At 47.4% G+C, this 13,539-nt stretch overlaps 6 protein-coding genes across 6 annotated transcripts; 2 read left to right on the top strand and 4 right to left on the bottom strand.

Annotated features, from left to right (window-relative positions):
- Positions 1-121: 121 nt before the first annotated feature.
- On the top strand, positions 122-840 carry GGS22DRAFT_192219 (nuclear movement protein; the record flags this gene model as incomplete). The annotated part of the gene is made up of 3 exons (XM_047965229.1): positions 122-134; positions 192-394; positions 490-840. The coding sequence occupies 3 exons, from the start codon at positions 122-124 to the stop codon at positions 838-840; spliced, it is 567 nt and encodes a 188-aa protein (XP_047815418.1).
- Positions 841-1,237: 397 nt separating this feature from the next.
- GGS22DRAFT_59732 (Prefoldin subunit-domain-containing protein) lies at positions 1,238-3,402 on the bottom strand. The gene has a single exon (XM_047967502.1). The coding sequence runs from the start codon at positions 3,361-3,363 to the stop codon at positions 1,561-1,563; it is 1,803 nt and encodes a 600-aa protein (XP_047815417.1). The 5' UTR covers positions 3,364-3,402; the 3' UTR covers positions 1,238-1,560.
- Positions 3,403-4,518: 1,116 nt separating this feature from the next.
- On the top strand, positions 4,519-4,836 carry GGS22DRAFT_192217 (uncharacterized protein; the record flags this gene model as incomplete). Its single annotated transcript, XM_047965228.1, has 1 exon — positions 4,519-4,836. One exon carries the CDS (start codon positions 4,519-4,521, stop codon positions 4,834-4,836), a length of 318 nt encoding a protein of 105 aa, XP_047815416.1.
- A 1,290-nt stretch (positions 4,837-6,126) lies between these two features.
- GGS22DRAFT_172502 (Ctr copper transporter family-domain-containing protein) lies at positions 6,127-7,574 on the bottom strand. Its single transcript, XM_047962774.1, has 4 exons — positions 7,095-7,574; positions 6,607-6,974; positions 6,450-6,542; positions 6,127-6,365 (listed from the first exon to the last, which is right to left on the bottom strand). Exons 1-4 carry the CDS (start codon positions 7,263-7,265, stop codon positions 6,317-6,319), a joined length of 681 nt encoding a protein of 226 aa, XP_047815415.1. The 5' UTR covers positions 7,266-7,574; the 3' UTR covers positions 6,127-6,316.
- Positions 7,575-8,378: 804 nt separating this feature from the next.
- GGS22DRAFT_196496 (Pyoverdine/dityrosine biosynthesis protein-domain-containing protein) lies at positions 8,379-10,256 on the bottom strand (the record flags this gene model as incomplete). Its single annotated transcript, XM_047965836.1, has 4 exons — positions 8,379-8,817; positions 8,895-8,962; positions 9,044-9,474; positions 9,527-10,256. The coding sequence occupies 4 exons, from the start codon at positions 10,254-10,256 to the stop codon at positions 8,379-8,381; spliced, it is 1,668 nt and encodes a 555-aa protein (XP_047815414.1).
- Positions 10,257-11,973: 1,717 nt separating this feature from the next.
- GGS22DRAFT_196495 (uncharacterized protein) lies at positions 11,974-13,521 on the bottom strand (the record flags this gene model as incomplete). Its single annotated transcript, XM_047965835.1, has 1 exon — positions 11,974-13,521. One exon carries the CDS (start codon positions 13,519-13,521, stop codon positions 11,974-11,976), a length of 1,548 nt encoding a protein of 515 aa, XP_047815413.1.
- Between the last annotated feature and the right edge of the window lie 18 nt (positions 13,522-13,539).

Here is a 13,539-nt window from a genome sequence, read left to right as displayed (position 1 = left end):
CCCCTCCATCCAGCTACAAGCTCTTTCCATTTTCCGATAGATTCTTCCATCTACTAAAGTTGTTACCTAATCCACCAAACGGCTCTCAACGACATCAAACACCACAAACAACCTTGAAATAATGGCTGACAACGGTATGCATTCACATATGACTTTCCTCTCGTCATCATTCATCTAACAACCATTACCAGAACCCACCCCCGAGCAAGAAGCCGCTGCCCGCGCCAAGGAGGCTGAGGAGCAAGCCGCGCTGCCTTACAAATGGAACCAGACCATCGCCGACCTCGATATCAGCATCACCGTACCGGGTAACCTCAAGGGGCGGGATCTCGTTGTGGACATCAAGAAGCTAAAGCTTAAAGCCGGTATCAAGGGCCAAGATCCCATCATCGATGTATGTGTACATACCTACACCTATACCCACACCCACACTCTCCCCAACATTACAAGCCATAACCAAGAAACAAACCTAACCGCTGCCCCCAACAGGGCGACCTCCCACACGCAATCCACACCGACGACTCAACCTGGACGCTGGTCTCCTCACCCGACGGCACCAAAACGATCGAAATCCACCTAGACAAGATCAACAAGATGGAATGGTGGGCGCACGTAATAACCAGCGCGCCTCCAATCGACGTGACCAAGATCCAGCCGGAGAGCTCTAAGCTAAGCGACCTGGACGGCGAGACGCGGGGGATGGTGGAGAAGATGATGTACGACCAGTCGCAGAAGGAGAAAGGGCTGCCCTCGTCCGACGAGCAGAGGAAGAACGACATTCTCAAGAAGTTCCAGGACCAGCATCCTGAGCTGGACTTTAGCAATGCTAAGGTGCAGTAGATTAGGGGTGGTAGGTGTAAGTAAGAAAGAAAAAAGGAAGGTTCAAAGGCTGCAAGTTTCAGGTGTCACTAACAATGCTTGGAATTCAAGTCACGGGAAGAAAACACTTAAAAGAGACATGAGCATCGAAGGATCCAATTATCTACATAAGTACATCATGTGCATATCTGTGTTTGCGGATGGGATGAGATGTGCAGGGTGAAACGAATAGCCAATACCACAGGGGCATAAAATGCCAAGTGTAAAGGCATCAGAGAGCCCTACTATGAGTTTCGATCTTGGAATCGCCAGTAATGACATAGCAGACGAAGCACCGCTACGCATCAATTGTCAGATTAGAAGCGTTCCGTCACATATCTATCATCTTAGGTTATGAGATAAATGAAATAGCAAAAAAAACACTTACGACAGGCACATTTTGTAAAGCCTACCTACGTGAAAAGCATTATCTTACATTTATTGATGGTGATTTTCGCAGAGTGTCCCTATGTGGGTGATGCAATCGTGATGCATTGATGCTAAGTATCTAGGTGCCAAGCAAACCGTCGTTTTGTAGACACTGATAAGTTCGTATGTTCGCAGAATCAATATCAGGATCGTAAACTTCGAGAACAGGCGATCCTTAGTACGCAATAAGCACAAACCTCACTCACACAATCCTAGGATCAAGAACCGGAATGCATAGCTCAATATTGAGCGATTTCGAATTCTTAATCCTATTCATGACTTAGCCAGTCTAGCTGCCTTAAAGCGACTCATCCGCTTTGGTCCACCATCCTCTTCATCTAGCGGTTGGATTGGATTTTCGTCTTCCTTCATAAAACCGCCGTTTCGGTGTACGAGCCTATTCCGCATCTTGTAGTACTCTTCTGTAGCTTGGTTGTGGAGGAGGTTGGCGTCGAATTCATCTGGCTCTTTTGCCTGCGAAGACGGCTCGTGCTCGAACACGGACTTTGCAATCGTCTGGCCATTGGGGCCTGAGGGAATTGGCTTAATGTTGATGTCGGGTCTGTCAGGTGCGATTGGGGTGCCATCCAGAGCCACTGGTGCCCTCATGATCGAGGGATCGGTGCCTCTCGCCTTGCGGAATCGGGAAGCCTTCTTTGAGGAAGTAACTCTCGGTTGATGCGTTCCACCATTGCGCTCCATAACAACTTCAGAAATAGGGTTTATTTCTGGGTGGCTTTGCTGTGGGGCAGGAGCTGGAGCTGGAACTGGAACTGAGGTATCCGCAATGTCAAGGCTCGCTGCAAATTTAACGCTCTTTTTAATCTCCTTTGTTGGTGCCGAAGCCTCGGTATTAGGATGGGCCGCTGGTTCGCTTCCACTATTGGGTACATCTTGACCCTCGTGTCTGATAGTTATACGGCCAACGCCCTCGACCATATCATTCTCTTCATCTGCTGCCGTATCCTTCTTAAACTCGTATCCAGTCAACTTCTCTTTAAGTTCCAGCATATATCGTTTCCAATCATCGTCAACGTGAACCTTTGTCCGGCCTAATTCGTCCTCGTCGTAACCGTCGTCATCGTAGTCACTATAGTCATCAGTATCGTCCGCAGAGGATCCTTCCTCTAATTGCAATTCAGCGACGATAGGAGCCATCTCGTACTCCATGGTCTGCTTGTTATATCGAATCATATCTTCTCGCAATGCCGCATCCTCTGGTGCTTCGTCGGCAGGGAAAACGGGGTTCGATATTATGCTTTGCTGATCCCTCGCCCTCTGGAGAATTTCTTCTAATCTCTTAGCAGTATCTGACTGCTCCTTCTCTTCACCGGGTTTCGTATCCTCGGTAAACGCTACACTCTTCTTTTTAGGGGCAGGCTTCGGCTTTACTTGTTCCTCAACGGATGTTTCTTTCGGTTGTTGAGTGGGCTGGGATTGTTTGGATTGATGGGTCGATGGACTCTCATCATCAGTTGGATTTTGTGGCTCGTCTTTCTTCACCTCATGGGATGATGTATCATGCAGGGTGTTGCTATTGGTAGGTGACTCAAAATCTGTGATTCCAGCTTTCCTTAATGTCTCTAGAATCTGCGGTCGATTATCTCCAGGAGTGCGTAGGGTATAAGATACGACATTGTCATCATCATCAAGCTCTTCCATGATCTCGGTAATCGGTAAACCTTCTTCGTCGGTAGCGTCGGGGTTCGTGACAACGGTTACGGCAGCGAGCTTGTTCTGCACGTCCTCAAGTTGCTTGTTGAGAGTGCCTACATTTTTTGCGACATAGTCCACTCGATTTGTGAGTACGCTACCAATCTGTTCAGCAGTTTTGGCGACATTGGGGCCGAAAATAACGTCAAGTTCTTTTTTGTCTAAGATCTTGCCTTCGAATTGGTCTCTCGTATTTCTAAGTTCCTCCCGACTAGCCGATGATTGAACAGCCTTGCGCAAGGTCTCATACTCTTCCTGAGATTGTTTCCAGTACTCAAGCGCCTTAGATAATTTCTCAACATTTTCCTCTAACTTTCGTCGTTGCCTTTCCAGGTCGAAGAAGCTGTCCTTAGTAGGTGCCATCTTGGAATTTCTGGAATGGTAAAAAATTTCGTATGAAATGTTGTGAAGTTGTTAATTCTGTTCCTGAAGGTGGAACGAAAAATATAGGTTGATGAGCTAAGACCGCGCTAGATCTACGATGCAGCGTGGGGGAAAGATTATGTAATTGATCCTGCTGACTAAAATGTTTCTGTCCACCGCGCTTATTAATATGTGCGCACTGCTTACTTAACTAATTTCATGACCTCTAAACTTCTCTCTCAATTCTTTAAACATCTCTCCCAGTTGTATCCCCAATACCCAAATATCCTTGTACACCACGGCCACCTGTTAGATAGAAATTCCAAGTTCCTTAAAAACCTTTTAATCGGCAACATTCATTTATAATATAACCAACCCACCCAAAACGACCTTGTGGTCTGTCCCAGAGCCTCCTCTCTCTAAAGCTCCAGCAACGTTGGGATGATATTGTTCAGGGTGAGCGACCAGGAACATCTGATGGGCAACACATCCGCAGTTAAGTACGGGGCTGGAATGATGGCTGTAATTTATAGCCTTAGCTATCCCAGCCCCCGGAGGTGAAGCCGTATGTATGCGTCCCTGCTTAGAAGCAGCATCGCCAGTGGAAGGCACGCTGTAGGGTTCTCGGTAAATGGCGTTGGGATCGCGCGGTGCTTTGTCTTTGGTGTTGCTTAAGACACCAAGGTAAAACAGGAATAGATTGTTCTCGCCCTTGGGTGTCAAGGATACCTTGTCGACAATTTCCCAGGAATTTGTAGGAACTCTAGGGCCAGCCTAGATTATTTCCTATTTGTATACTCGATTGCTGGCCGTTGAAGCCGGCCGTTTAGGGTGTATTCCCTAAAGACGAAGGCGTATCGACGCCTTCGATGTGGTTGAACAGCAACAGGAAAGCGGCCACCATAGATTAGAAGTGGCCTACAATCCCCTCTGAGTAAAGGACAGGCATTATTTAGATCGTCAATCGACGAAGGCGTTTATCGAGCAGAGGAGGCCCCCGTAGCTGGTCCGGCAGGGGAATATATCCTTCCTGCTCTGGTGACTTTGAAGTCCCCTCTTCGAAGAAACACCACTTAAGTGTGGATGATCTTACTCTTCGAAGAGACAAGTCCGGGATTGAACCCCTTGAGCCAGTAAGTGAAGGCGATAGGGTCGATGGTGACTTCTTTCTCAGGGCGCGAGCATACTGGATGGCGTTGCTGCGCGCCCCGGTTCCAGAAAGAACCCGCCATCGAGCGCTTCTTCAAGCGCTTCTTCGAGCTCTTCCCCTCTATGACCCCCATTATCAACGCCTTTTATATGGCGTTGTCTTATTACTGGGGGTCAGCGAACGGGTTGGCTCTATTGGCTCTCTTCGCCACGGGATGGTCGCATGTTGTTATTGTCATCGCCGTGAGACTATCATGGTCTGACCCTTCTGGCCCGTACGCGGAGGAAGGGGAATGCCTGGTTGATTACCGGCCGACATTATAAGGTGACGCCATATTTATTTAAATAATTGGCGTATTTATTAACGTCTTGCTTATGCAAGAGTGACTTATAGTCGGACGGGGTTGAACTGCATGATTAATTAGTGTCGATAATATATGATAGTAAAAAAAATAAATATCATACCTCCTAGGAACATAATAATGTACGATAATTCGTTTTTATCGTTTATTAATTTTTCTTTATAAAAAGCTGAGTAAGGTGGCCAGCCTTAGCATCGATGCTTGTTGTTGTTGTTAATGGGAGAAATTTTGTTGTCAAATTGAGTCGGGGGACGCGTCGTTATATAGACATTAGCTTGCCGGCTGATTTGAAAAATTAAAAGGTGAGTACCTAAGTACCTATTAAAAATTGTATTAAGTCAGTCATGAAGTTTAATATTTACATATGTATTGTACCCAGTAGACTTCACGGCACCGTACGTGGTAGGTGCCTCGGTACCCACCTACTGAGAGACGATGTAGCTTGAGATTTTCCGAACAACCATCAGACACACAGAAATAATATTAAATACCAAAATACATACCGTCTACGTACCGTCTGTACACTTGAATAAAAAGCCATCTCTACCTACGCTAAACCCTAAACATCACGATATCTATGTCCACTTGGCGGAGGTCTTAATAGCAGCACGGTGTACCCAAAAACGAGGATACAAAATACAAGGACAAAACAATGTCCATATCCATACCACCTTCCTTCTTATATAGTACTAAGTAGATCATGGCTGATTATCTGAGTAATTACCAAGTCGGTGGTTTTCACACCACATATATTAGATCATTTCTTTTATTCTTGTAATAACATAGGTATATAACGTACATAACGGCCCCTACAATATGCAGAAGTAACAGTCTTATAATCATGGGACGGCGTGGTCTCCCAAATATTCTCTAGGGCAGTATTCAGGCCGGATACATATTATTTATAACATGGTAACGAATATCCGTATTTGCTGGTCAAATTATATCAGACAGCGGACAACAGTATTTCTCGATTCGAGTATAATCGTGAGCGAGAGTTTACCAATGGGCTTATCGTTCGCGGATCAGCATACTAATAAAATATCAAATGGAATATTTCACTTGCTATGGGCTAATTAATACGAAAATATGATAATTGGTGCTGATATGAAGACTAGCTGATCTGTCAACAAGTCGGTAGCTTAGCCATGGCCACGACATTAAACTGCGTACCGACCACCAGGTACCATCACATTCACATTCACGATAATTGAAGACCAAAGATGGGTGCCAGGTACAAGACTTTCATTATGCGAATTTATAGAATCAAAGAGCCGTAACGATCGCACGATCATTATCAAAGAGCCATCACGGCATAAAGCACGATTTCCTCAACCCTCCTTCCCATCTCGGGCACATAAAGAAGGGTATCACATCAGTGCCGCAGTTTATCAACAGATTGCTAAGGTCGTTGTTGTTTGTAGAGGTGCAGGGGCACAGGCTTAACCGCAGCATACCGTCGCTTCACTGGCAGCGCTGGTCTGCTGTCCACTATTGCCATTGTTAGATACTATGTATGTATGAAAGGAAGGGAAAGAGAAAGAAAATGCTATAGCGGTCTATAAGGGAACTTACCCACCAAGCTTCTCATACTGGAAGACAAAGCTACCAATGTACGCACCGATGAAGATGCAGATGATGAAGTAACCGTTGTAGTACATGGCCAACCTATTGAAGTGGTCAGTTATGTCATGTAGAGACACAAGAAAAATAGGCAGAATGGAGTACGTACAGCATGAGGAAGTAGGCCACGATGAACTGGGCCGTGTGAAGAAGAGCACGAATGGCTTGCTCCCACACCTTGGGGCGGTAGCTTGCTGCACAGGCAGCGCTGGGAGTGACCGACGACACGGGGGCCGAAGCGGCAGTGGTGGGAGGGTCGATCTTGGGCGACTCGGCTCGGGTCACGGCAACAAGGCCTCCGCTGATGTTCTTGCGGATGAGGTAACGGTCATACTCCTTGACAGAGCGACGAAGACCCTCGAGAGTGATTGCAAGGAGGATCACACCGATGCAAGATCCGGCGAACATGCCACTCGACTTGATGTGCCAGGAAGTCGAGAGGAAACACGCGTCGACGGTGTTCCAGTTCCAGAGCATCTATTGGTGTCAGTTAGTCCCCCTTCAAAAAGAAAAAAAGTCGCGACAATTATTTATCATCGAGTGATAATAAATGTTTGCGACTACAGATGATAATTAGAACGAAATGATAATACTTACGGAGATCTTGCACATGTGGCCGCCTCCATTGCCCATGTCCATACCTCCCATACCTCCCATTCCGCCCATCGTCATAGAAGTGGCTGCGGGTGCAGCGGTAGCAGTTGAAGTAGGCATGTCCATCATCATCGAGGATGAAGAGCCCATGCCGGGCATATCAGGCATGTCCATGATGAACAAACGTTGCGTCGCGAAAAAAGACGGAAGTTTGACGTGATGAAAATTGAGGTTTGGTTGTTGTAATTGGAAGAAAGGTTTACGTTTGTGCACCGAGCGTGTAAATAGAAGACACCACAAAAGATTTCGTAGTCGGGTCGGCGACGAGGGAGGAAACAAGTCGTCACGGGCCAACCAAAACGATAAATCGGTTGCTAGGCAGTTGACAGTCAGTACGCACTTGCCTAGGGATACCCACCTGTCAAATAGGTAGGCACGTTGAATATACCTAGGCAAGTGCGAAATACAGTCATCGTAACTTCCCAACCCCAGCTTGTCAAGACGACTGACAATGCAAACGGCATCCTTCGTACAATTTGCAACTGTATTTCTTGTGTTACCTTATTAACTGGGACATGGTACGATTCTGGCCTTGATCAGTTCCAGGTCAGTGGTACCTTACCACACAAATGTTTGCTAACGGTACTTACTGCCGAGAAGGAGCACATTTGAGCACATTCTATCCTACGTCAACCTTGGAAATAGACGACAGTGCCCACCCGCAAGACCGTACTGTCTTTTTCCTATAAAATCGTTACTACCATGTGCGGATCGCCCTACCGAAATCGTTCTATGTCGCCTCTACCTTTATACAGATATATCAAGGTCTCTCCATACATATCCTTACCGGTTATAACTGTAACCACATACCTGGGTAAGTATAATTATCGAAAAATATATATTGGAATCTTACCCCTATTATAGTGGGTCTGGTCCACCGGATTTACAAAGTCAGGGGCATATTATACCTATCTGTGGCATCAACCGATATTAATTGAAAATTATTCACCTAGGAATAGATAAAAACTCATAAATAGCCAAAGAATTACTATTAAGTCCCTAAAGACGTATTTTGATAATACCGAGTTCCCATTAGAAAAATTAGACGATTTTTACCGTCTGGTAAATGGGTTTCCAAATCCCCCTCTTCCCCCTATTTAGACGGATACATGTGCGACGATACGCCTCGGTCCGTTTACACAAGAACGTAATCGGTTTCGCACGTTATGGGAGTCGAGCTACTCGCAAAATACCGAACGGGCGCGATTGTCAGTCTTAAGAATCAGGTTAGTATTTAAAAACGTGGAGGATGATAGTCTTGGTTACTAACGATGCTATGCCCTCCCTACCTGATGCAATGGTAACCTGGGGCGTAGGTTTGGAGGGCTCCTTGTGCGCTGTCTCTTGTTGATCTGCCGGATCTCGCTTCCTAGGGGTAGTGTTCACAGTGAAATATACTGCCGGGATAGAGTCGATCTGGTTTTCTTGTCCCAATAGGCTTCCCGTCATTCCACCATCGGCTAGAGCATCTCGTACCACTTTGGCTTTCGTAACGCATAGTATCTTGCTACCAACGACCTTTACTACCGAGTTATGCCATGGGGTAGGGATATGTAGCAGGTCACGGGAGGTCATGGGGTTGCTGTTAGGTGAGAGCGTCTCAACGGCTCGAACGACTGCTGGGTCGAATAGCTGGATGCCGAATTTGGGTCCAGCATTGTTGTGTCTAATAGATAAATGCGGTTAGTTCTATTGAGTAAATGTTTGCACAAGAATGTCTTGGGACACGCTTGAGTAACTTACGCGTGGATCGATAACCGAATATGGTTTGGGAAGAGCAGTTCCACGAGGTTGGAATACGCCTGATTCCTCTGCGGCAAAAAATATAGTTAGTGGGCTTCTTTATTCGTATATTTCAATGGGAATGAATGACGTAGGTAATAGGGGCTCACCATGATCATCTCAAAAGCCACTTTAGCGGAAAGTTTCTTCTGTTTCGAGCGGCTCATAGTTCGCGTAAATGGATGGTGTTCTAGATCCTCAAGCATAAACCGCGAAAAGCCGCGATATAAAGCCAGAATAGCAGGGTCTTGCGACTCAATCCGAGCTCGGAGCCCAGACCTCTGGGATTGACACCCGGCCATGAGGATACGTCGGCAAAGTTCCGCTTCCGTAGTCACACGTGTTTCGACGTAGTGGTTAATAGTGGGTATGTCGAGCTGGGAAAGTTTCGATTGTTTGTGCTTGTATCTCTCTAGCTCGAAGAGATCGACTAGAGATTTAAAGCCTACCCGATCCGTGTTCCCTCTTCGAAGTCCAATTGCGCGGTTCATTTTGATTAGCTTCAGACCATACGAATCCACATCTTCGTCGTCAACACCGACTACGATCCATTAGCGGCGTTTCAGAGGTTAGGATGTAAAAGGGTGACTTACTGCAGTCACTGAAGACATGCCCATCGCTAATGATCCAGAGCTTTGCGCCTACATCATATATCTTCTCGACAGCCTCTATGAAGCTGTGTAGACGTTCCAAGGCAAGAAGTTCTCCACGATCAGGGTCTTTTCCCGTGACTTTGTCTAAATTCGACGACTTGCACGGGAAAGCAGGCAAGCAAAGCTCAATTCGTCTTCCCTGGGAAGTGAAGTGACGAACGCGCTCCGCAAAGTAAGTTCGTCCAGATTCGATCCACTTATCATTTTCGCCCTGATACCGAAGGAACCTGTCGAAGAGAGACACGATCTCTTCTGTAGCCTCGTCGTATCGACTCGAAGTTAATGGGCTTATATTCACTCGCTGATGAGTGACTGCGAGGTTAGCTTCACGTAGAAGCAGTTGACAGAAGAATGTCTCGAAGTCTCGCTTGGTGCTTGGATGATCAACCACATCGCTGAGGATAATTCCGGTAGAGACTGTCGTCGAAGTCCGGCGAAACTCATGTAATTCCCAGCCCTGAAAATCCCCATCTAACTTGACATGGTGGAATTGGGGTTGGTTTGTGGATGAAATATCCCGAGTCCCTAAGCAAGCACTGATCGAGTTCCAAGTCTCCTGGATTCGGGTTGTCTCCGGTCCCGTGCAATATATCAAATCTCCCGCCCAGTTACGGACATACGTAGCTTGGTATCGATAGTAGATAGACTCGCCATCATGCGGAAACTCCATGGTGGATGGGTAAATGGTCCTTTTATGATCTGGTGATATGTGTAACAAAAATGGTAGTACATACAGACAAGCACCAGATACTATATATTATAAGTGTGCTCCGCCCGGCATTTTGTTTATCACTGTACCAACCAGAGCAAGAATTTATCAAGCCCCAACATCAAAGGGACCCAACGGTCCCTAGACTGAATAATGAACGCCGCATTGGCATAGGTCGTGCGACGATCCTAGCTTAATAGATGCCAAGAAAACATCAGATGGACAGAGAACTAGTCTGGTGAATTAGAACAGGATAGATGAATCGTGGCGGACCGGGCGGCAAGCTCAGCAGGCGTTGCATGTTATATATAGCAAGCGGTAGGGCGTTTAGCTATGCTATGACATATGTCAAGAAAAAAGGCGCTGATAGTCTTCTTTGTCATGTCATTTTCATTGCTTCTTTTGTATGCATGATTTCAGCCTGTGTCCACCACCCTCGTCCGACTGCCGACTGGACGGATACTTATAACCAATCTGGGACGAGATAGACTTCCGGACAACCCCCCTCGTACAGAGGTTGTGACCATCCGTATCAGGGAGGTGGATAGAGATGGTATGAGGCAGTATGAGGCAGATTTTACAATGGAGATATTCTGGGAAAGGTGACGGGGAGTAATGATCCATGATCCATCTTGTCGGGTCTCATGCACGATTCCAGAAAGGGAAATTGAGGCTCCATGTGTGAAATAAAATCCGACCATTTCTGGGGACGTATTTTGAGCGTTCTACTGATGTACCTAGATCGCTGTATTTTTAACAACTTCCGAATTAAAAGAGTAGCGCGTTCAACTGTTAAGGGTGAAATGTCGATATAGGCTTATTTAATCATTCTAGGTGCCTTAGCGCCTACTTGTAGGTACGTCAGTTACCACGCCTAAGCGCTAAATAGCGCCACCATATGGTGAACCCATACGCTGTTGTAGCTGCCAGCCATGCCGCACGGGAGTCCCTTGGCGGGACATGCCATAGCCTGCGAGAGGTTAAATATAGCGGCCGTTTCAGCGTCATAATGGCGTAAAACGCAGATGGTCTTTGACAGAATAGCTTACGTGGCTGCGAGAAAGGATGACAAACGGTACGGCCATAGCGGAATTAAAGTTATGTCTGTTTCGACGACCTACATATACGAAGTAAACAAGAGAAATAGCAAGGCTTCAAAAGATCGATCTGCGAGGTTTATTCTGGGTTCCTCCTTGTAATGCTTAGAAATGGTTGAGCGACTGTCCGAGATTATTTAAGGCGCAGTAACGGCGCAGAAATTCTTAGAAAGAAGTTAAGCATCCCTTAAATGGATCGAATTGAATTTAAGAAAAACAATCTGAAATCGTAAGGTTAAGTCTTGAGCGCGGTTTCCGTTGGGAGGGGGGTTTTGCTTTTCTTAGAGGGAATTTGCCCCTGATTCACTTGAATTAGAGTCCATCTTGAAATTAGGCGGCGCAGGACACACTATCGACATTTAGCAGAACCACATACAAATCACTAAGGGAGGGAAAGAGACTTATCTTTTACTGTGAAATAATAGCGTACGTATTATTGAATTTTTTAGTATCTTCAATTTTAAGAGGGAAATCATAAGAAAATACATAGATATTTAGGTATTTAAAAACAAAGACGAACTTACTCAAGAAGTGCTTGCTTATTCATCCCCTACTTCACAAACATCAACACAACTCCTCCCCTAAACCCACCCCGGATTAGGCCTCTCAATCTCCGCCGACTGTCTCGGCAGCGGCACCAGCGCCGGATCGCGCGGCGGCCCTCTAACACTCTGACTCCGGGGCAAAGTCAACTCGCGACCCCGCTCCAACGGCTCACTAATCTTCGGAAACTTCGCGCGTTCCTTCTCCCTCGCGCTCCCGCCCCTCTTCCCCATCAACCCGGTAAAAAGCCCGTCCTTTTTCCCCGTCCCAGACGAGGCACGAGTCAACGACTTAGTCTTCTGTCCTAGATACGCGGGGTTAGGCTGTGGTAGGGCAGGGGGGACCGGACTCACCGACCCTGGCTGGAGGCTATACACGCTCTTGCTGTTAGCGAGGGTGCGCATGCCCTCGTACGGGCTGGGCTGCTGCGTGACGACGCCTTCCTTCCCCAGACCGAACTGGCGCAGAATAGCCTCGTGGTCTCTAACCGCCTTTCGATCACGATGTTTCGCAAGCACGGCCGCGACATCGATACCCGCGCGCGCCATCTCCGTCCTCGCATCGTCGAAGCGGTCCGTAAACGGGACCCAGAACTCCTCGTTGAGCAGTGTGGGCAGGTACTTATGGTTAAGAACATGCCGAGTTCGCGCCGCCTTATCAAGACACCAGAAGATATCCTGCGCCGCCATGCGCAATCTCGACTCGCCTCTCGCGACAGCCTGCGAACCCTTGTCCACACTCTCACCGTTAGCCGTCATGGCCTCGAGCTTGCGGAACTGCTCGACGAATCCCATTGCACAGTAATCGATCTGTGCTTCTAGCCCGAGCACCCACGCGTTGCTAACGTTCGACTTGACCTTCTCTAGCCACGCAAACCCTTCGTCGTTCACCCATTTAACACGCACCCCGTAGATTGTCGCGCCTTCGCCGCCGTACCCGCGGTCGCCGATCGGGATCCCAAAAAAGTCGCCGTAAGTCTCGTAGCCCTTCGTCTTAAGCCAGCCGCGGACGTTGTCTTTCGCATAGGCTGGGCAGAGCAGGCTCACGCTGTTCAGTCGGCGCGTAGTGTACCCGTAGTCGTTGAGGGCGGCGAGCCCGCAAATCGCGTAGGGAACATGCGCTAGTGTAGCGTGGATGTTATCGAGTAGCTCTGCGAACTGGCGAGGGGTAAGGTACGCCTTCGACCAACGCTCGCGGGGATCTTTGTTGTCGGCACCGTAGACATTACCAGTGTTAACTGGGAAGCGCTGGTAGGCTGTAGTAGCCGACGAGGCCGTCGTCGGTCTGGCTAGTGTGCTCTGGCTCTGGTTCGCCGAGAAATACTGAATTTGTTGAGGCTGAGACGTGATCGATCCCTGACCACTTGTGTCGTATTCAATTCTAGGATTTCTATCAGACGATCGTACGGTTCTACCAGGAATGGGCTTCATCATGAAAGGTAATGGCCCTAGCGCCGCATTGTCGTATGAAACAGTGGCGAATTCGGGGTAAGTTGGCGCCTTAGGTTTCTCCTTCGGGAAGCACCTCACGCAAGCCATAAGCCATGACGGCCAGCTAGCAGATTCGTTAGAGTTTGAATACGCCATGGTGAGAATACTTACTAT

Source organism: Annulohypoxylon maeteangense (assembly GCF_022496945.1).
Source record: "Annulohypoxylon maeteangense strain CBS 123835 unplaced genomic scaffold GGS22scaffold_19, whole genome shotgun sequence".
NCBI classification, from domain to species: domain Eukaryota; kingdom Fungi; phylum Ascomycota; class Sordariomycetes; order Xylariales; family Hypoxylaceae; genus Annulohypoxylon; species Annulohypoxylon maeteangense.
This window is presented reverse-complemented; position numbering and strand designations above follow the sequence as displayed.